Source organism: Strix uralensis, chromosome 13 (assembly GCF_047716275.1).
Source record: "Strix uralensis isolate ZFMK-TIS-50842 chromosome 13, bStrUra1, whole genome shotgun sequence".
Taxonomy (NCBI): Eukaryota; Metazoa; Chordata; class Aves; order Strigiformes; family Strigidae; genus Strix; species Strix uralensis.
The window spans coordinates 3,715,634-3,737,918 of record NC_133984.1 but is presented as its reverse complement, the minus strand read 5'-3'; the positions used below and the strand labels follow the sequence as shown (position 1 = coordinate 3,737,918).

At 36.5% G+C, this 22,285-nt stretch overlaps 1 protein-coding gene across 3 annotated transcripts in view; it reads right to left on the bottom strand.

The window, feature by feature from the left end:
- The window catches only part of DACH2 (dachshund family transcription factor 2), a 308,465-nt gene that overhangs the window by 81,114 nt on the left and 205,066 nt on the right, over positions 1–22,285 (bottom strand). For all 3 annotated transcript variants that reach the window (XM_074882876.1, XM_074882877.1, XM_074882878.1), the window contains exon 3: positions 20,569–20,700. In XM_074882876.1, coding sequence (XP_074738977.1) covers positions 20,569–20,700 — 132 coding nt within the window. The remainder of the gene's footprint in view (positions 1–20,568; positions 20,701–22,285) is intronic.

The following is a 22,285-nucleotide window of genomic DNA, read 5'->3' as shown; positions in this document are numbered from 1 at the left end:
ACTGATCTGCTCCCTTCTGCCTCTGAATGGTTATTGCTAACATTTTTAGTAATAAGTGTGTGACTTTATCGCTATTTATTTTTCTATACAAAGATAAAAATACTGTACTAGAACATGGTATCTCTTCTGGTTTAACACCATCAACAAAAAAAAATAACTGTTTTCTACTGTAGGACCGAAGTCTGTCTTCAGAAACACGCGCATTTCACAAATAGAAATAAGGTCAAAATTTTGGTCTGTCATGTTTTTATTACTGTTGATGATGCACAAGCCAGAAATAAAACAGCTTAACTTTCAGATCTTGAACACAGTTGTAGGGCTGGCTGCCAGAAAGGATAAAACATACATCCTTCTAAACTCAACAACTGCAGCCAGCAAGCAAGGGACTAGGATTCATATTCCAGTGATGACAATCATTGACACCTTCACTCACCACAAACCAACTGGTTTTTGATTTGGTTTGGGTTTTTTTTTAATTACTTAATATTTTCCCATATTTAACAACTTACTGAAACAACCACTGACATACATGTACTCTGAATGTTATTGTAACTAGCCAGATAGTTTAGTTTGATTTTGAGAGGCTTTGAGAACGTCCACCAGACAGGTAACATTATCGTACAAAATCAGATCATTCATGTTTCAACAATTTATCATTTACTATTTCTCTGAAATAATTACTATGAACAGTTCAAGTTACATATTGTCATCTTCTGAGTTAATTTGTAGTAACATAAGTGAATTATATATTTATAATATTTTAAAAAATTCTCAGTACTAAAAGAAGTCTGTGTAATATAAAGTGTGGCTTGCAAGAACTAAATACAGTCTGTGGCACGTCATACATATGCATTTAGACAATCTTCCAAACCTCTGCCAACTTGAAGCATCTACACAGAACTCAGTGACACTGGAGATTTTACTAGGGAACAAGAGGTTGCAAAAGGGATGCCTAACATCCTTTTATATAGAAGCGGAACGACTGCAGAAGCTCTCCAACAAGATTTACCGTCATAAGCCTCAGTTTCCATGAAGGACCAGTAAGTCCAGACACCTGCACTTGCACAGTTCCAACAAGTTGTGTCAGTATGAGGAACATTGGCAACGTATATACTAAATCTAAAGATGCACTATTTTTTATTTCTGGTATTTGATTCCTTGCACTAAGTTATTACCGACTTCAAAAAAATTTAGAATGCCGCCAAAAACCAGGAGGGCCTGTGAGTAAACCTAATTCACATAAAAGGTCAGCAGTGAAATCTACTGTGTTTCATTTAATGTCAGTCTAAAAATAACATGCAAAAAATCTTGAACTATATTAGCAGCCAACTTGGTACTTCCTTTAAAAACAGTTTTCATTTTTGCTCATAGTAATAGCTGAATATATACCTACCACAACACTTGGACACCTCACATGTTCAATCAATCTTTGATTTTCAGAACATCTTTCTCATTCAGCAAACCTAGCCATTAGGTGCTCTCATCTAATCTCTAGTGCAAAATCTCCTAAATGAATTATCAGTGGAAGCTTTGCATTAGTTTCTCTAAGGAGCAGGATCAAACCCCTTAAAAAGACAAATAATGCTAAAGAAACTATTCAAGAAAATGCATCCTAAATTTGTTATTGTGTAAAGGATATTCTATGTCTTCAAATGAGTATTTCTTTCTGAGGTATACAAAACCATAAATAACAACTATCATCAGAATGAACATTATTAAAATGTTGATATTAATACCGGATAAAGTGAAAATATTTCTTAAGAAGAAAAAGTGAAAGGCTTCAGCAACAAAATACAACAGCACAGTGCCAAGCTGAACTTAACTAAGCTTGAGGTTTTGGACAGGATTCATTTCTGCTTGTGGTATAAGTATGCACCACCTTGATTATCATTTAAAAAAATATTGACAGCTTGCCTTCTCATACCAATGCCTAGTAACAAATTCCAAATGTTTTGTCACATTTCTTGTGAGCAATGCCATCTGCCAGAGGTGGCATTTCATGGCTGTTTACCCTGACTCCCTCCAAGAATTCATCTGCCACTATCTAATGCTGCCTGAATAAAGGGGATTAAGACTCTGATGCAACAGAGACTATTGATAATTTGGTATAATTGGGAAGAAATGAAGATAAATGAGGTTGAGGATGGAGAGGCAATTAGTTGAGCTGCCTGTACAGCTGTGTTCTCGGCCTAGCTCCCCTGGCCTTTTCTTTGGTGAGGTATGTGCAAATTAAACATAATGACAAATACACTCTTCCCAAAGCTCTTTAGTTTGGGAAGCTTGAAGATATGATTTTCAATTCTGAGATTCTAGGCAGTTTTCAGTTTAAAAAAAACCCAAAGAGTAGTAGAGATTTTTAAAGAGCAATGCACTTTGTATCAGCACACCTATGGCACAGTATCTGTGATTTCAAAACACAGCTCTTGATCTGGCAGTGATATATAGCACTGGTGCTGGTTTTGTGGCTTTGACCAAAAGGATGAAGGCTTCTGCCTCCCTCAGTGCCATAGAGAGCCTAGACTGTTCCACAGCTCTGATTCTCGTACCTGGCGTCTCATTCTGTAAATATACTCTATCCATGTAATTGGTCAAAACAACAACCCCAGAGCATGATCCCCCTGAAATATGGATTATTTAAAGTCTAGCTCCACATTATGCAGCTGGACCTCCATTTTTTCAGTTGCACTAGCTTTTAAAAACACTGGTCAAAAAACCTTAAGTGAAATGTCTACAATACACATTTTACTCTACAAAAGGTCTCAGAAGTAATAGATTTTTAGTCATAATAAGACAGCTCCCCAGATATGAGCTTTATTTCTAAGCTATATTATTCAAGTGAGGCCAAGTAATCAAGCTTGAATACCTTGAAAGGTATTTAAATCCAAAGTGAACATGGTCAGACTACAAACCTCCAAATTAAAAGACACAAATCTGCAGCCTGATTTGTAGTTCTTCTTTCAAATATGTTGAGATACGTTCATACATACACATATAAAACTGTGCACATATATACAGTTTAACATAAAGATACCAAAAAATCTATTTGCCAGAAGAAATGCCACTGTATGTTTCACAAAAGATTCTAACATAGTTTTTCATAAATGTCAAATAATGTAAGATCCCTTTTAGAAAGAAAACCAATATTTACAGAGGCAGCTTTGGCTTACACACGTTTGTCTAACTACACACCACATGTGAATTTTCTGCTTCATATATAGGTGATTCTATCTGAATTAGGTCTTAGATGAAAGACTTCATAAAATTGCAGTTCCCTGCATCCATGTTTTCTTCAGTTATTTAAAAAAAAATACAGATTACTTGAAAAACGCTCCTCAGTTAAAAAACAAAGCCTAGCTCCTATGCACAGAAGGAATTTTAGCAAATTTTGGAAGAAAAATGTTAAATATCTTAAAAGAGCAACAATTTAATAGATTTACGTTGTAATGTGAATTTTCAATGTAATTGCTTTGTATTGTAGAGGACAGTTCTTTGGTATATTGTCAAAGCTGAAAACTTTTGAAATGATCCCTTTTCAAACTCACAGAACTTCTGCAAAGTACATCTCCTCCTGATTTTTTGCATATGCAAAACTTTTCTCAATCTCAACACTGCCCTCCTCCCTGCCACCTACAGGTCAACCAAAATTTCAGCTTTATCTAATGCACTTTTGTGATGTAATTTTAGCTTTATCTAATGTACTTTTTCATTTTGGATTAGATTTCTATAGAAGATAAAAAATAGTTCACTTTTTATGAGGCAAGCATACCAGGAGAGGAAAAAAAAAAAAAAAAAAGAATAGTTTATATTTAAGTTTAAATCTACCTTGTTTTTTCTTACTGAAGCTGAAAATTTGGCTGAGGTAACTGTTCCTTTATACAATCAGTTTTTAACATATAGTTCAGAATAGTGATTCTTTTATTAGTCTGCAATATTCAAACTGCATATATTACACCTTTGGTCTTTTACTGAAACCCTCTTCTCATTAACAGTGTAAATGAGCAAAATTATTTGCTGCCCATCTTCTGGCTTGACACTTTATTAAAGTATTCCGAGTTGATTTTTAATCTTGTGATTGACTGTGTACACACTAAGTCACACGGAGCAGAGCTTTGGCTTTCCGGTGGGAAGAATTGCCCATGACCTGGCTGGAGAGCGGCAGCGGCTCCCTCCAGCTCTGTCCTGCCTTCTCACACCTGCACCACAGCTGTACACACTTACCGACACTCATGCTGCCAGCCTTCATCTCCTGGGATCACAGAGACTTGAGTGCTCTCAAACAAAGCCAAAATACACGGCTCTGTGGGTGCTCCTGACGTGTGTCAGCATTGCTGTAGTCAACCATGCCCAATCCAGCTCTTGCCTTTTATTCTGCATTTGAGAAAACTGTTGCAAGACTTGCCCGATCTCTTTACACCTCAGTGTGCCCCTTGTCCTTCGCCCCCAGCACTGGCACGAGCTGCTGCAGGAAGACCAACGGCTGGCTGAGGGCCACGTGCTCTGGCCAGGCCGGGGGGCAAAGCTCAGGGGGGACTTTCAGAAAGGGCAGAAACCACAATGCAATGGGGAGACCCAAATCTGGACAGTGACCCACTTAAGCACAGGCAAAAGGAGAAAAAGGATCAAAACTGTTCCCTGACTTCAATAGGTTACTGAACACAGAAAGGATGGCAATTTCAAGAATACTTCCATAGCCTAAAAGGTAGTAAAAGGCAGTTTCTGACTGAGCAAGCTAGAAAACAAAGGAAAGGAAGGTGATAAAACAGAAATAAACACACGAAAAATTTTACACTGACAGGAATAGGACAAAGAGAGCTGAAAATGAAATACTGTTTTCCATGTTCATCTTGCTTTGTTCTCCCACTTCCACATTAAAACATCTGTACGAGTCTCTTCTTTCTCCTCCATTTCATATAGCCCTTGCTCAGAGGTGGATGCTAATTCTCTTTATACCAAAATCCCATCCCCAAATCATAAAATGTGACAGAGACATGATGACTGCAAGGGATTAAGTGAAGCCATTCCCAAGAAAATACATTTTGTTTTTATAGAATCCCTTCTTGCTGTTTTTCAAATGCCCCTGTGATTACAGCTGTATTATGAGGCTAAACATGAGTTCTGCTCTACCTCTTCTCAATTCTGAAACTCAGACACATCCAATTTGAGTATAAAAGTAAGTGTACAATAAACAACAGCTTTTTGACTGGTAGAGTTTTTTTATTTATTTGTACCCTAGTTTTAAAGGATTGCTCATTTTCCTATTTTATAATGGTACCTACAGCAGTATTATATCAGATTTCTAAAGCTAAAACAACAACATTATTACAAAGGTAACTGATTTCTCAAAAGCAAACCTGGATAGCAAAAAGAAGTAACTGAAGTAGTATTTCTGCAATTAGCACCTTACTCAGCTTACTAAAATGTTATCACAAACATTCATCTGCCGCACTTCAGGTAAGCTTTTTAAGAGTGATGTTGGAATGGTATATATCTGAAAAATGGAACATGGGAAATAGCTGGCAGTGCTGTTAAAGGACCATCTAAAACCCGCTGAAAGTTCCTATGGAAAAAATGTTTTTTCTGAATAAACACTACCCCAATCTATAAAGTTGACTTGAAAAGATGTAATTTGTGGCTTACTATGGGGTATGTGCATAGAAGAGCTAACACCCAGCTGTAACTGATGGTTGAGGATAACAGCCACGGATTTCAACAGCTTTTCAGAGCTCCCTGGTATATGCTGAGAAAAACGGTATCAAAAGGTTCCTCTCTCCAGCACTGCTGGTGTCAAGGTTAATGAGCTAAAACTTGTTAAATTGATATTACCAAACTAATGACTTTTTTATAGTATACTGCATGGATTTTAACAGACAGGCTAATGTGGAATATTGCTAGTCTTAATTGAATTAGAAGTTATTGCGTGTATACAATTAAGATAACTAAAAATGGCGGAGCTGGGAGGCAATTGTCTACCTAGGCCGTGCTTTTGTCACATACCTCACGTGCTGCCACACAAATACTTCCAATTTCAAATTCAATCCCTGAGTTCAGACCACATTCAACTGCAGACATACAGAGGAGAGGAAATACTAGCATTTGCAAAGATAGTGCATTGGATATCAGTAACCCTTAAAAAAATCATTCATCTTGATCTGCATAGGTTCCCTCTTTACCAATTCACACGCTGAATCAGAAAGAGCCATGTAAAACTACAGAGCCTCAGCTCTTGATGACTGTGCAAAAGATACGTTCCGCAGCAGGAGGAAGGGAAATTGCCTTAATCCCACACTGCTGGGACTCTGAGCCATTCGACAGCTACAACCAACCACAGGGGAGTAAAGCAACACACACTTTCTGCCGAGGTATCTTTTTCCATCAGTGCCCCTCCCCTGCTGGGGAGTGGGAATGTTCAGCTTTCTACCAGTTGCAAGAACTTCTGCTGCATGCTTGAGGAAATCTATGCAGGGGAATTTTCTAAATTACATGTGGTGTAAATGGGAGGATACTAAACACACAAATTTTCTTGAAAAGTAAAGAAATCAGCCTCAATGAAAATTCCAGGACAAATCTATAAGAAGTAGGTTACAGCAGAATAGATCTGCAATTTCAAACTTTAAAATTTGAAATTATTTAAATAATATGAACATTATTTTAAAATATTTTTACATCAACCACACCATAAGTTAAGACAGAGGGGAAATAAATGTCTGCAGTCTACATTCAAAATAGATGAAGAAACAGCAGGGGAAAAAAAGAGAAGGGTATCTAATGAATCATATTAAAAGGGAAGGAGCTTATGAAAAATAAATGGCATTTGTAGATGATTAAATTTTGAAGGTGAGGTGTTGTATAACTGCACCAACCATTTATTTCAGTGCCATAACTGCATCTAATAAATAAAATACTTTTTTTTAATCCAAACTGAAGATTCACTGCTATCTGATGACTTGGATTTTCCATTTACATAGTACAGGGGCAGGGTTTGGGCTGTAATTATTCAAGGCAGTTTCAAAGAAAGAAGAGCTGTTCGTTAGTTGCATAGAAAATGAGTATCAATCGCTAGCAATAGGACAATGCAAATATTTCTTCTACAGACAGAATCACTGAGTTTAAATTCAGAGAGGCTCATTAGAGATTATCCTCCTAAATATAAGATACCTACAAGTTTCATGCAAATGCCCTTCTGGTTAGATAATGTTTTTCTATTAAAGTTCAATCTCTCACTAACACAGAAATGTTATTTAACATACAGTATATACCCAGATACATTTGGTATTTATAAAAAACGAAATTAAAATCTTACCCATGCTAGCTATTCTAGTGTTTTCTAAAAGACTTTTCTCCCTGGATCTAGGATTTTACAGAGGAAGGGAATAAAGTTGGATTCAACTTCTAAAAAAATACCTACTTTGTCAAAATCAAGAAAAAAACCCCCAGGCATTTCAAATGAGGAAGAGTATTTCTCAAGGATGACATGTCAAAATCCCCTTTACATCAAATTCTTAAAGATGGTTAATCAGAAAACAGATCCATAGGAACCACAGGAACTTGCACAACACGTCTTCCTACTACCTTTCCAGTTTCCACCCTAAATATGAGAAAATAAATCACAATTTGACTAACATTATATGCCTTGCAGATAAAGGGGAAAATACAGCCTCTCACGTTCCATGACATTAGTAACTGAATATACAGCTCATATAGGTATGCTGGAAGTTCCCCTAGTCCCAAAGTTTCACTTGTCTCTGTCTTCAGAGGAGCCTGAGCATCTTACTAAAAGAAGAATCTATTCTCATTTTTATATTGTACAAATGTAGAACAGACACAAAACCTTCCAATTTTCTAGGTTTCAAATATCAATGCATGTCTAATCTTAAAGGCAAGCTCAACATTTATGTCTTGTCTTGGTGATAAAGTTCATGAATATATAATGAGAGTGGAACAACTCTGCTACTGATTAAATGTCAAAAAAGGTTTTATTGTCAAATATACTGTAAATACAGAAGATATACAACAAAGAGCATTAATTGCAGATGGCTCTGTACAGCTTAAAAAATGCACATGATCTAAACAGGAAATGCTGATTTTTCAGTTTCAACTATCAATTTTAATTTACCTTCAGAATGTACCTCCAGTCAACCTGTAAATACAGAATAAAGTATAAAATGGCCAAACTCAACTGAATGAAACACTTCACATTAAAGGGCAGATGTTAGCATGTTAGAGTCTATATCATAAGCATACACTGCAGAATTAACCAATCTATCCAAAACTCTGGATCTTTATTAGAATCTATCTAAACCTCTGTGAACGTTTAAAAGTGATATAATGTGAAAATTTGGTCAGGACAGGTGAAAGGCTGGAATAACCATCCTCCCAGATTCAGAATGGTGTTTGACTGCCTGCATAGCTCTTCTGCAAAAAAAAAAAATATTAACAAAAAAAAAAAAAAAAAAGATCTAGCGGTGATAGTTAACTGCAGATGAACACAGGTCAGCAGTATCCTCCTTCCAGGAAATGGCAGGAGAATAAGACTTTCACCCGTTTATACAAGATAGCTGTACATACGACCGGAGGAAATTCTTTCTCCCTATCCTGTCTACATTGCTGCACTGAGCACCGGCACGGCCTTGACCGAAGCGCTGGGCTGGGCTGGGAACTGGCAGGATATGAATCACCTGGAGAGAGGCCAGAGGAGTGCAGTGAGGACTGACCAGGGACCTCGAGAATCATCAGTATGAGGCATGTTCAGAAGAGCAGGTTAGTTTAATGTAGGGAAGACAGATAGGAGACTCACTAATAGTCTTCTCTAGATAAAAGACATGTTCAGTGATAAAAGGGAGTAAATAGTTCTCCATACCCACAGCGTAGAGACCAAGAAACAGCAAGGGAAGACTGTAATAAGGAAGACTTTGGTTAAACATTAGGGAAACTGGTCATGATTAGTAAGCCTATAAAATCTCTAAAATTAAGCTGGACAACTATCAGTCAGACATGACGCTGGCAGAGTTCTTGCTTCACTGAGAGTGTAGACAAGAAAAGAAGCCTGAAAGTGCTGTCTTCCTATCATCCCAAACACTACAAACTGCCAGAGACCAGACCCAGAGGCAGTGCCAAACTGCAGGGCAATGGCCTGGGCTGAACTCACCCTGCCACTGCTAAACTGCGTCTACTACCTGACCTAGATCTGTTCCCTGCAACATAATACAGCACGTTGCAGGGTACAGCCCTGAGTGTTTATCCACAACAGAGGATCATTATCTACATTATGGTCTCTTCTTCAGCAACAAGAATGGTTCAGGTAAAGCCTTACCTACTCTTCTCTTCAAGAAAACATCACAGTTTGAGAAGATACTGCTATGCTAATAGCATGAGATGCATGCTTTCTGTGCCTCCCAACATGAAACATCTATCTGCAAAAACTAACACATGAACTGGCCATCCTAAAATACCTATTAGTTACTTACCTGATAAAATAATATTGGTTATGTTTCCAAGATAATAAACACATTAAGATGGCATTTGAAACATGTACTAAAAATCCATGCATTTTCCCTTTAGATTATGGACAAATTAGTAACTTCAATTATATGGTGCCAACAAGATTTTCTTCTCCATGACTAAATGGACCAGGTTTTAATATTCTTCAGTGATCTTATTAATTTAAATTACGCTTCTAAGAAATTAAGAGTAAGAATTTCATTTGAGGAGAAGATGTTGCAGGCATGGAAATTAAAGATTTCTAACACACTCTGGTGATAAAGGTACATTTACTCTTGGTCCGAAACAACATTGCTTGTTTTTCATAATTGTAACTAGAATGATCTGATAAATTGCTGCTCTTGTATACAGTTAGGGGTTGGTTTTCTTAAAAGGAGCTAAAAACACAGACTACCCACCTGTATCTATTTTTAATTTGGTAATGACTGTACTTGCTAAAATTCTACCAAAATGTCACTCACAGCTTTGGATTCCAGCTTTTTTTAAACAGAATATGGAGCAGAAAGCATAACCTATTATGCAAAACTGTCAGATGCTTACTTTTAAAATCACAGAAATAAATGCATAATCCCGATTTTCTTGTGGATCAAAACTTTATTAAAGGAAAACAAAACTTGAATATAACTATTCAAGATAGTCAAGGTATTCTATAAAAAGTAGTAAGGTTCTGATTTGTGTATGTCCTGTTTACCCATATAGTCCCTACTCCAGAACTAAGGGATGCCTCTTACTTTGTGGGTGCAAGTAAAGGCAGAATTACTTGAGACCACTGTGACTTCTGTCTCATCAAATTCACAAATCAGCTAGACATTTAAACAGCGCCAACTGTTGCAAGTAAAACTGCTATCGAATCTCAGCTGCAAAAATGTCAGTTCAGGGCACTCTGCAAAAATCTAGTACTGAATCCTTAACTAAAACCCCACATTATTAAAAGGGGCTTTTTTGGATTAATGCTACTCTTTTGAGTGAGAAAATATTCCAAATGATCACACCACAAATATTTCTTACATCAAACATAAATTAACTGTACGTTAGGGGACTTTTTTTTTAAATCTGATTAAAATTGTAATTCATGAGACTCCTGCTGTTGGCAGCTGTATCACTATCAATGACATCCTTTGGGGGACTCTCAGCATGTGGCCTGCATCAAAGGTAATATGCCAGTTTTCATCCTAACTTATATATGCCTTAACCAGAATGTTCCAGACTTTATAATGTAATTAAAATATTAAAATACTTTTTATTGTTAAAATATCATTAATGTGAGATTGAAGTTGACTCCCTAGTATTAACAAAAGCAACTATTACTAATACTGCTTTTCCTAACATACTGGAATTATTTACGTACTGGATTCCTTACATGCCTAACTATTGAAATGGGAAATTAAAACACATTGATTAAGCATGCTAATACACCGTAGTGTTCAAACAAATACGTTACTTTGTGCAAAATGATAGGCAGATAAGATTTTGTTGAAACAGAGTACATACAAGGACCTCAAAAGGAAAAAAAAAAAATGTATTTGACATATGGTACTTCACTATTCTTGTTCTTTGGTAGCACTGTGGAAAATCTGCAAATCGCTAAGTGTACTTTTAGCATTTTTGGCATCCCTAATTGCCAGAGTTCATCTGATCACCAGTTGATGTTTCCTGCTCTCAGGACTGATTTTGCTTTTATCCAGTAGTGGTTTAACATAAAATACAAAACGTGTTTCAGAAAGGTAGATCTGGACCACGCTCTTCTTTTTCTTTCCCCTTTCCGCTAAGTATCAAGACCAGAGAGGCAGAGACACCTGGAGATCCCTTCTCACCCTACGCTGGCCTCAGAGAGCAGCTCTGCTTCCCAAAGGGCAGGAGAGTACTCTTCACACCATGTCCTTCAGCAGTCACAGAAGCCTACTAAAATGTCTAAACTGCAATAATTTTCCTTTTAAAGTGCAGTGTATCTCATCTGTATTGGTCTTAATAAAAATTTATACTGAAAGTCCTAAATTTGGCATATTTCTGATAAGTATCGCTCCCTACAGCGCTATGGCAGCTCCTGTGCCTTGCAGAGAAACATGAGACCTTGTCTTTCCTTCCGCAGGTTGATACTGACCACAAATATCTGCTGCTACTAACAAATGTTAAAATTAAAGCCAAGGAAAAATGTAGCCTTGGCTCTACAGTGGCCAAAATGATTTATGACATCAAGATCTAGTGAAGACGACTAATACTCTAAAGGGACTGTGTGAGCTCAGCCTGCACTCACATGTTCTGTGCCCACTCCTAATTACTTCATTTAGGACTGTAAAAGTGTTTTAACAGACAAAATTAATTATTTTGAATAATCCTTCTGAAATATGATATGCATTTTAATTGTATGCACCCTGTCATTAATTAAAGTTCCCTACCTTTTGGTGCATTAATTCAAAGATCATATCAGTGACAAAGCAACAATTATAAGAAGACTGTTTACTAAAATTAAAAATAAAGTTAAAAGGTTAATGTACTCTTGTGATACATTTCAAGTAATGCTAAAATGTTTTCATTTGAGTTTTTACTAGATATTCTTTTTCTACTCTTTAAAATCAATCTCTTTGTTCCAGGAACACATTTCCTGTCAATAAAATGAAAAATGATATAGATTTAGGAGGATAGTGGTCTCAGCGTAGCATCTCTCATATTATTATTCCAGTATCATCTGTTACAAAGTAAGACCAATTCCCACATCTAATTACAAACAGGATTTCAGAGTCATTAAACAAAATACATTTCCATTAGTGCTGCTGTAAGAAGATAGGGGAAAAAATGAAGATTAGTTCATGCTGCACCTCTGTTTTTCAAGCTTTGAAGATTTAGACCTCTGCACTCTGAGACTATAAATTTGTAAAGGATCTGAAAGGTGACAGACATGTGAAAGCTCTCAATTCTAAGCAGTTTAGCCATACCATTTGCATTTTGTCATTAGTTTATCTTTTGCTGCACTTAGTTCTGATAGTAGATATGGCAAGAATCTAGAGAGGTTGTTTATGATTACGCTGTGTGCACCCGGAGGTATTTTAATTGGCGTTAGAAGGGGGTTTTTTTAATAGATATGAATCTTGATTTTCTAGATTAAATTTATTCCAAAAAAAGTTAGAGAGCATTGTAAGGAATTCTGTCTTATGAAAAAAATGTACTTTATGCTCTGCAAAAAAGGAACAGCAGTTCTTTGACTTCAAATAAGATAACAGCCAAAATATACTGAGGAAGCAGATTGTGGTATGTTTAACTGTTGAAATATAAACTTACAAGAATATATATTCTTCATTCATAAACATTTAGCAGCATCTAATTGTCATGAATCCATTTAAAATATACCCTAAAAACATTCACACAAACCAGAGCTTAGACATTTAGTAAGAACTTTTCTAAAAAGAAGTCTCTATAATACCTACATTTGCCTGACCTTTAAAATAGTTTACATTAGCATATGATGTTATACAAACATCAATTAATTTCATCATATATAAGCATCAAAAACCTGAAACAGAAATTTCTCTCAGAGATGCCTCAGAGTTACTGAGAAAAGCACAGAGAATTTAATTTTCAGAAGTTGTCCAAAGATGTATTTCCTTTATTAGTTTTAAAACTACAGCCAGAGCTACTTCATATTTGTGAGTTGGGTGTCAGTCAATCCAAGTATGTAAATATTAGCTGATGAGTCAATATTTATGTGTGAATCATATACATTATAAAGGATTTATGCTTATATTTAAATGAATAAAAATACTTTTTTTAAAAGACAGTTAAAGTACTCACATGTATTCAATAGGTAACTGCTTAAGAATCTGTCTAAAATGGGACCTTAACATAGTTTGCAGATAAGAAACAAATTCACTTCTGCACTCCACTGAAACTGTGGTTCACTAAAGCATGCTAAAACCCTTGGTATTGAATCCTGCCCAGTGGTGAGGCAACACAGCATAATCTATCCACTGACATTCACTCTCCAAAGAAATAGATATATGTGCATCTTGTTTCCCAGCTTCACACACAGAGACTGGGTTCTTAGGATAATTGAGAGGGCCCATGAAAGCCATCACCATTAGGAAGAAACAGAAGGGAATAGAGCAGAATACAAGCAAGGTACAACTGAACTGAAAAAAGAACTTATCACTTCCCAGCTAATGTTTGAGGAGCTGTATCTTAAAAAAGAAAACAACACATCAACCTTTTCCTCCCGAATTATCAGTCGCTGGCTCCAGGAAGGCCTCACTTAAATTATCTGCAGGGAATTCATTGCTCTGTAACATACAACAACCACAGACATTTTCTGACAAGCAGCAATGGATAAAGCTTTTAAAGCCTCAGTGTTACATGAATGTTTTAGCTCCCCCACTCCATTTTCACCAAAAAGAAAGCTTACTATTTCTTGGACATCACTTGCAACTGGGTTCAAGAAACTTCCAAGAAACCACACCTCCAAACCTATGTATGGAAGTGCATCCTGAAAGCCTCTGAATTTTATCACTACGTGAATCTTCTTCAGGTGTTATGGCCTTGGGATAAGCACTCTTACGCAGAGCATGTCCTCACAGCTGGTCACCTATGGGGCCATACATGCCTTCATCATTACCTAGAGGAGCCTCATTCGCACACCAGACTTCAGCACGCCGCTCTCTCGCCTCTGCGCTGTCATTCCTGAAGAACCAATGTCTTGTCCAGGGGCTCAGTAGTTTGGGTTTTTTTTTTTTTTTCAGATGCACGCTGTAACATGGCCCAGTCCTATGCAGCATCCAATCTCCCCCAGAGAACCCCCATCCCAGACTGACGGGCTGAACAGGAGCCGTGAAGTGCTCTGAACTCATTCCTGATCTCCAGGAGATCTTTTAAGTGGTGTCTCTGCATAACTCTGACCATCACTGCCTATCTCCCAGCCTGTTCCCATCAGCTGTGTAACATGTGTTGTACCACATCACAGTACAACATCAGGAGCATGCTGAGGAAAAAACGCGTATCAAAACCATCATCTTTTCCATCTATCCCACCTATCCCAGTGCTCAATCCATTTGTGTTCGATGGCTGCGAACTAGCAGCAAACTGCACTTCACAACTTGGTGAACAGGAAGGTCCACATAGCCACCGCATGCTACTCTCAACTTCCAGCATGAAAAGCAAGTATCCTCACACTCACCACGACCAGCGCAGGTACACGTCTGAAGAAACAGCACAGATGTCTCAATTTTTAGGAAGAAATGTTTTAATAGATCTGTTAGAGCCAGAGTCCAACAAGACTAGTTTTTGGATGGACGGCACAGAAAATAAAACATACTAAATTCTCTCTTACTTCAAGACTGTATATAGTCCTCCTGGCAAAAGAACAATTAAAGAAAATTAAATGTATGCTTCACTAGCTCTTCAATTGATTCTAAAAATATTAATAGTAGTTTTGACTGGTTATATTTTTATAATGGCATGAATGTTTTGTGTACGTTAAATAAAATTATCATCTTTGAAACAATAACTCTCTGCTCACGTAACAAAAATACTTGCTTTAACAACAGGAAAAATGACTACATGAAGTCTGCATGGCACTCAAGGATTAAAAAAATCTGTTCTCTGGTCTTGTCATTTTTACCCTTACAATAAAATAACAGCCTCGGCATCCTGCTTTTTAGAATAAAAGACCTACCTCTTTTGACTTTTCAAGCACTTGAAAATTTTAAAAGAGAAAAACTAAAAAATGCTGACCGTGTAATAGCTGGGTATTCATGGTGGGTGGAGAACATGAAAGGTTACAATATGGATCTGTGCCTACGCGTTTCTTTTCAACTTGAGCAGCATCCTCCTGCTTCTGCTAACTCGGCAATCATACAGCTGACAGATTTCTGGGTTTTCTAAATAATGCATGGGATTTTCTTTTAACATGTCAGTGCAAAAGTATCAATTCTGCCCCTGTGTCGTTTGTGATGCTGATTTTCCTTGACAGCATTCCATTAAACCAATGAGTTTTTTCCCTCCTGATGGTTCCTTAAATATTCCTCTGAGTGATGTATTTGTGGTTTTTTAAACAGATTGTGAAGGATGTTTGCATTTATGAGAAAACTGCATGGCAGGTACTGAAGGGAAAAAAGGATAAAAAGATAACACTTTTTTTTTTTCTATATAGAGCTTTTTCTCTGATCCTCATATGCTAAAAGCTAGGGTGTTTTTCCTTTCTTTTCTGCCTAACTTAGCTCCTTGTCTGGAAATTCAGCAACAAGACTCTACATACAGAATAACATTTTGACTTCCTAAGGAAATACCACTGAAACACTTAGTACTGTTTGATATCTCTCTTGGGAAAGCAAAACACATTTATTAAATCATGCATGCTAACTCCAAAAGCCAACAGAAGGAAACAACTGCTTTAGTCTTTGCACTGAGGTTTTGTACAAACGGGTACTGTCACGGATTGCTATGCACTGATCCTTCTTCGCTTATGCAGCTTAAAGGATGTTCAGGTAATATCACCAATACTGTATTTTGCAATCTATCCTTCAGGTTCCAGTTCTATCACATACTTGCACAAATTACCTGCTGCCATGTTATTAAAAAAAAAAAAGCTCTGATTTCAAATAACTTTCAAATTTCCCTAGGCAATTATATGCTAATTTCCAGAATACACTTCACCTAATTTTAGTATTGCATGATGATGAAACAGATGATCTTTAGAAACACTTTTGTGCAACCAGAGAGGTTTAGGTTTGTTTATCTTATTTCTATAGAACAACAAAATCGATTACGTGGCTGGGCTTTGAGAGATCTGCACATGCATCCAGCATACCTGGCTTCAGCTGCCAGCTTCACACTCTTGATCTTACTCATTTTCCAAAGTGGAATATGAAAGGCCATATCACTCCTGGCACGTATTATCAGTCATGCCTCACAGCATGACTTGCCTTAGCTATGGCAACCCTCTGAACTCCCGGCAATCCTCAGATGTGTGCACTGACTGCTGTCAACAAACCGTCTCATCTCCAAGGACTCACATGGAGTAGCCAAGAAGGAGGAATAGGATTATGAAAGACTTATGGCCACCAGGAATTTGAGATTCCAGAGAGATTAATTTCTCCCACTTCCAGACACCTATGTCCCCAACTACACGGTTCTCTAAATTCAACCTTTTTTTCCCAGATCCTACAAGAAGATGGAGACAGACACCAAGCCACAGGAACAGCTAGCAGAGATCAGCTGGACTGTGGGGCCAGAGAACCTATAGTGCCAGATTAAATATGAGATTTTCAACTGCCTAAGAAGTTTGCTTCAACACTTCATATGATGAGTAGGAAGGTGCAAAAAATCTCTTTTTCTTCTGCAGAGAGTGGAAGGAGGACATTAATGTTCAAATGTGTAACGACATTCTTCACAGCAATGTGAACTAATGCATTACTTCAATTAAAAAATTCATGTAATACTTGGGTTTTGGTACATTTTTTTTCACAGTTTCAGTATTGTCTCTTACAGCATTTTTTTTTAGTAAGTTATTTAGAATATTCCAGTACTAAACTCCACCATTACTGAGATTATTGTAATATCACAAAAAGGAGGTAGATAGGACCTGACGGCAAAAGCATACCAGCTGGACTAGAAGCGGGAAAAGAAGTGGCACATTTACTCCCCACTTCCTTAGACACAGTTATAAGATTCAATTCCACACCTGTAATTTCCTAGAGGACAATATAATATCTGAGGAATTATAGTCAGTGATCACTAGAGTTAAGAGTTCAGATTTTAAGTTGGTAGCATGAATTTTGGATTCAGATAGAGAAATTCTTGAAAAATTTCCATCATCATAGGTGCACACACACAAAGATACTACAGAAGTGACATTCTAGGCATTACTAAAGAAGCAAATCCAGAATTATTTCATACTAACTTCAACAGATACAGATGGGGATTGAAATGAATATGACAAGACAACCTCAACACTTTTTTACTATACTAATGGCTGCTACATAATGACACACTTCCAAAAAATCTGGCAATAAAGTTTCAGGACTTAACACTGATCAATTACATTTTTAATTCAAAACAAACAGCAGAAGAGACTATTCCACTCATCTGTCAGACTATGGAATGAGGAGGAAGGGACACATCCTAATGTGAAATATTTAGTGGTGTTGTATCTTATGTTCACCAAAGGAAGTTAATGTGTAACACTGAGGTAAAAATACAACAATCTCTCTAGTTGTTTTTTTAAGTAAAACTGCAACCCTTCAAGTCTTTGTTACAGTAAAAAGAAAAAAAACATAAAATCAAAGGAAGCAAAAGGTCCTCTGCTCTGTATAACTATATTTCTGATTTGACAGCTACAATTATAATCATTCAGACATCTATTTCCCACAAACTCTCCACAGCCATAACCTTTAGTGATTAATTATAAAGTTCCAGGAGCAATAGTACACAGACTAATTTCCTAAAACAATAAAAGACAGAATTTCTCATTTGGAGCTAAATGAAACACGAACAGGTTGTTACTCATGCTGAAATCTAGATGCAGAGTCATGTTGCAGCCATTACAGAAGCTATTAAACACAACCTCAAATCAAAGAAACCGTAGGTCTCTCTCCTAAAGTAAAATGTTTTTCTCACTTATGAGGCTTCTGACTCCTTTGCTCTGTTCCTTTTTACCTCTTCTTAGTAAAAAAAATTTCAAAATTCAATTTTCTTTCTCATTTCACATCCCCATTTTGTTTTTAATAGTCATTTAAACTGTAAGAGTCTAGAGCAAAACAAACAGTTGGTAAAGCTTTCATGCACACAGAATTATCATGGTGTTCTCTTCACAGTGAATCAAAGTTACAAAATGTATATCAACTTCTAAACAAAATGCCCACTCTCTTCATGCCCCACCTCAGTCTCCAATGAGTTTTCTGTAGGGAGCATTTGGTAATTCCTCAGTGATTTTGTATAGGGAAATGTACAGTCAAGTTTTACATTCCTTTCATTTTGGTTTTCCTTTTTGACATGCCCTGCTGTACCTGCTCAATGTAAATCGTTAAAAAATGATCCTCCAATAAAGAGAGAAGCCATGCATTACAAAAATAATCCTAATGCTGCCATTGCAGATACTGAAGAGGGGAAATTGTGATTTTTAATATAATTAGTAGTAGTTCTTTTTGTTAAGGACTTATTTCTGTCTGCAAGCAACATTGGCACTTGACCCAGTAAATTCGCTCTTGGCAATTTTACTGAATTAGGCAATGAAAAGAGGAAAGAATTGAGAAGACATCTTTACATAACTGACACCATACCTTTATCCTTGGGCCCCACTGTAACTTCAGCTAAAGTCAGTGGGAATTTTTCCAAATATTTAAATTGGTATTGAGTCAGTTGTAGAACTCATTGAATTGCTAAACCACATTTAATATGCATACTCTTGACGTATTGTCGAAAGGCTGATATGATAGTCCCCCATAAAACTTGTCAACGAGGTACCTAAAATAATAATATTAATTACTGTACTGTAGTTTCTCCCCATATGAAGCATACCAGTTTTGCCGTATCAGGTAACACATGAAACCATGAACATTCAAATTAGGAAGCTTTTGTAAAGCAGCTTTTAAAACCCCTAATACTAACCCTACATCTTTTATGTATGAAGCTTCCTTGCTTTTCTGTAGGAATTCTATCTTCAGTCATGTTTCTTAGCATTCAGTGAAACTTCATAATTAATTTTGAACTATATACAGACTGTAAGAGTTACACAAACTAAATACGCTTTTTCAGTGCTTTTCCTCTGAATTCAATACGCACTAATTGATTAGGGTCTGAGAGGTGAATAAGAAATACATATCCTACACAATAGAAAGCTGGGAAAGGGTTTAATGCATGAATTAGAAGCCAGATTTCTTCAATACAGATGAGTACACAAAATTAGCAAAAGGCAATACCACTTTTGGAAAGACTGCTTTGTGCATAATTTGTCATGAATTCAAAGTTATTCCTTTAGAAAATGAGTCTAAGACCTCCCAGCTGCTGCTTTATTGGTCTAATAAATTACCATTTTGATGGTACAATGCATATACACTACACCCCATCCAAGCAAGCAAACTGTTAGAGCAGCTTCGTCTTTAGAGATGCATGTGTGACTTCAGAGACGTGTGAATGCCGATGGGAGATCTGAATGCAATGAGGGATTAGACAATGCCTCTGTTCTTGAATTGATAATGGAAACAAAGGATGCATAGGTTTCCAAAGTGGTAAGAGTGCACGGTACGATTGTTTGTGTCAAAAAAAGTGAGTTCAAGTGAAACTGCTCTTATTGTAATAGGTATCTAGAAGCTTTCTGAGACAGATCTTATTCTAGGTTCTCTACATTATCCAAGTAAAAATCTCTTCTATTCATCTGAAAAAGACCTTAGAATAATCAAAGAAGATATCCTCTTCAAAGGATCCATTTCCAACTTAAACTTTGAACCCTACTCTTGTGGAGCTGGGACTCGGGGAGCTTCGTTCAAGTTTACACCAATGCTTATAGTAGTACAGACTGAACATGTGTTCAGTGTCAGTGTCATCTACCCAAGGTTATTTCAGCCAGGTAGGCCATAACAAACATTTGTCATAACTCTCCTTCATAGCTGTGGTTTGCAAATATCCATTCAAGGGAAGAACAAAATGCAGAAAAGCCAGAAAGTTGGTGATTTAGCATTCCCTACTTTACCTTTCTCCAGTGAACTGTGCAACTCATTATGAGTTCCAACAACCTGACGTTTTGGAAACCTTCCATCATTTACAGGAAAACTCTAGACTCACTCTATTATTGCCAATAGAGAAGCCTTTTGTTAATACAAATATATTTAGGGAACAGTTTAAAATATCTGTGTTCTAACATAATGAAAACAATCTTTTGCCAGTATTTTTCAAAATACTAATGAAGATGTCTGTTAGGAGGAAAACTGGCAAGTACTGGAGGAATAGGTGCAGTAGTTTTGATTTGACGCTGGCAGAGCAAAGCTTACAAAATAAAAGAGCAGAAGAATTTGAGACAGATTTTTGGTTTTGTTTCCCATGCACAAAACCAGGTTCTCCCTTGCAGCTCACACGCACCGCATTACTTACCTGCATTAGAATTGAGCTCCTCATTTTCTGATTCTGTTCCATTTTGACTTCCGCTTCCATGAAGGCTATTCATTGCCATAAGTTTCATTTTCTGTAACTTCATAGCCTCTGCCATGGCAGCTGCTGTCAGACCTGGAAAAATATAAATAAATAAAAATAATATCATACCGTACCATACAGTACTGAGAAACATGAAGAACAAAATTCCTTTCAGTGAGAATAAGTCACATAAATTCAATACACATTCTTAGTCCAGTTATGTAATGTTATTCTGAACACTATCTTTATTTTAAAGTTATTTCAGTACACCATTCTAAGGAGTTTTTTTTTAATTCATTCATGTTTATTTTTCTTCTTTTTAACATGTATAGCATAAAGAATATTTATTTAATAGTATACTTTTAAATATAATTTCCCATCACTTTGATTATTTTGTCACTTTGAACACTTTCTGGTTGACTTATTTAGCTGCTACATAATTTCCAAGTACACTAGTAAGATACAGTATTCCTTAATTTCAACAGTTCAAAGCCAATTAACACAGAACAATCAATGTTGTACATACTATTATATTATATATCCAAATACTATTTTGTGTTTTTCTGAAGTCTGTTAGTTTGGATTAACATGATTACTACTGGAAAATATTAGAAGAGTACAGTATTGGTATTACAAACTTGATCCCACCTTTAAGAAGCCATTAAGACCATCACAAACTCACAGAATTAAGGGGGGCTAGGGGCAGAAGATTTTCAAGTTACTAAAAACCAATTAATTTCCAATAGTAACAGAGAAGAAATAGAGTAGCATCAAGCTACAGGTTACCATCATTACCATAATTATTTTATTATTATTTAGATTCCAAATACTTTTTTATCCTTAAGAGTAAACTTTTAAAATTTTATCCTTTTGACTTGGTCAGTAAGTCAGAGATCAGATTTTCTTCCACAGAGTATGAAATTACTTTTACTCTGGGCAAGATGTGACTGAAAATATCTTATCTGAAGTTCATCTGTCTTGCAGGAAAACACAGGGAATAAGGCCATGTAACCAAAAGGTCTCTACAGGTATAACTGTGTATTCATTCAGTTATGGATTAAATGGGTTTACTCCCAGCACAGTATGACTTGCTTTTGCCATTTGCTAAAAAGCAAAGCTAAATATTTCCTATTGGCTGTCTTGTAACTGTGCAATAGTTTCACAAAGTCACTGAATTGCATTTACCAAAAAAAACCCATGATTTTTTGTCAGTGGTGCATGCTGTATCAATTCACAAAGATATTGTACATCGAAACAGAATTAAATAATTTGCTGTTTCTGGAAAGTACTGCTTACTGAGAGATTAGATACTGATTAAAGTGAACTAATAATTTTCACATCCTATACTGCCACACATCCATAAATTAAGATACTTTCTTTTAAAAGCTGCTATGAATTTGACATTTAGATTAGCTCTGCTGCTTTTCTAATAGGCTTCGCAAACATTCTCATTATTTTAATATGACTTAAGTAAGCAAGCAATCCATAGACTCCAACTGCATGGGGGAGGGAGAGGTATTATCACATATGGATACAGCAATTTGGTTAACTTCAGCAAAGATATTCCTGATTAATATCAGTAAATTGGAGATGACAGATTATGAGATGGGAGTTACACAAGCCCTCTTTTCAGGCCTCCTCCTTCCATCTTGCCTAAGAGCCTCCCAACATTTGCAAA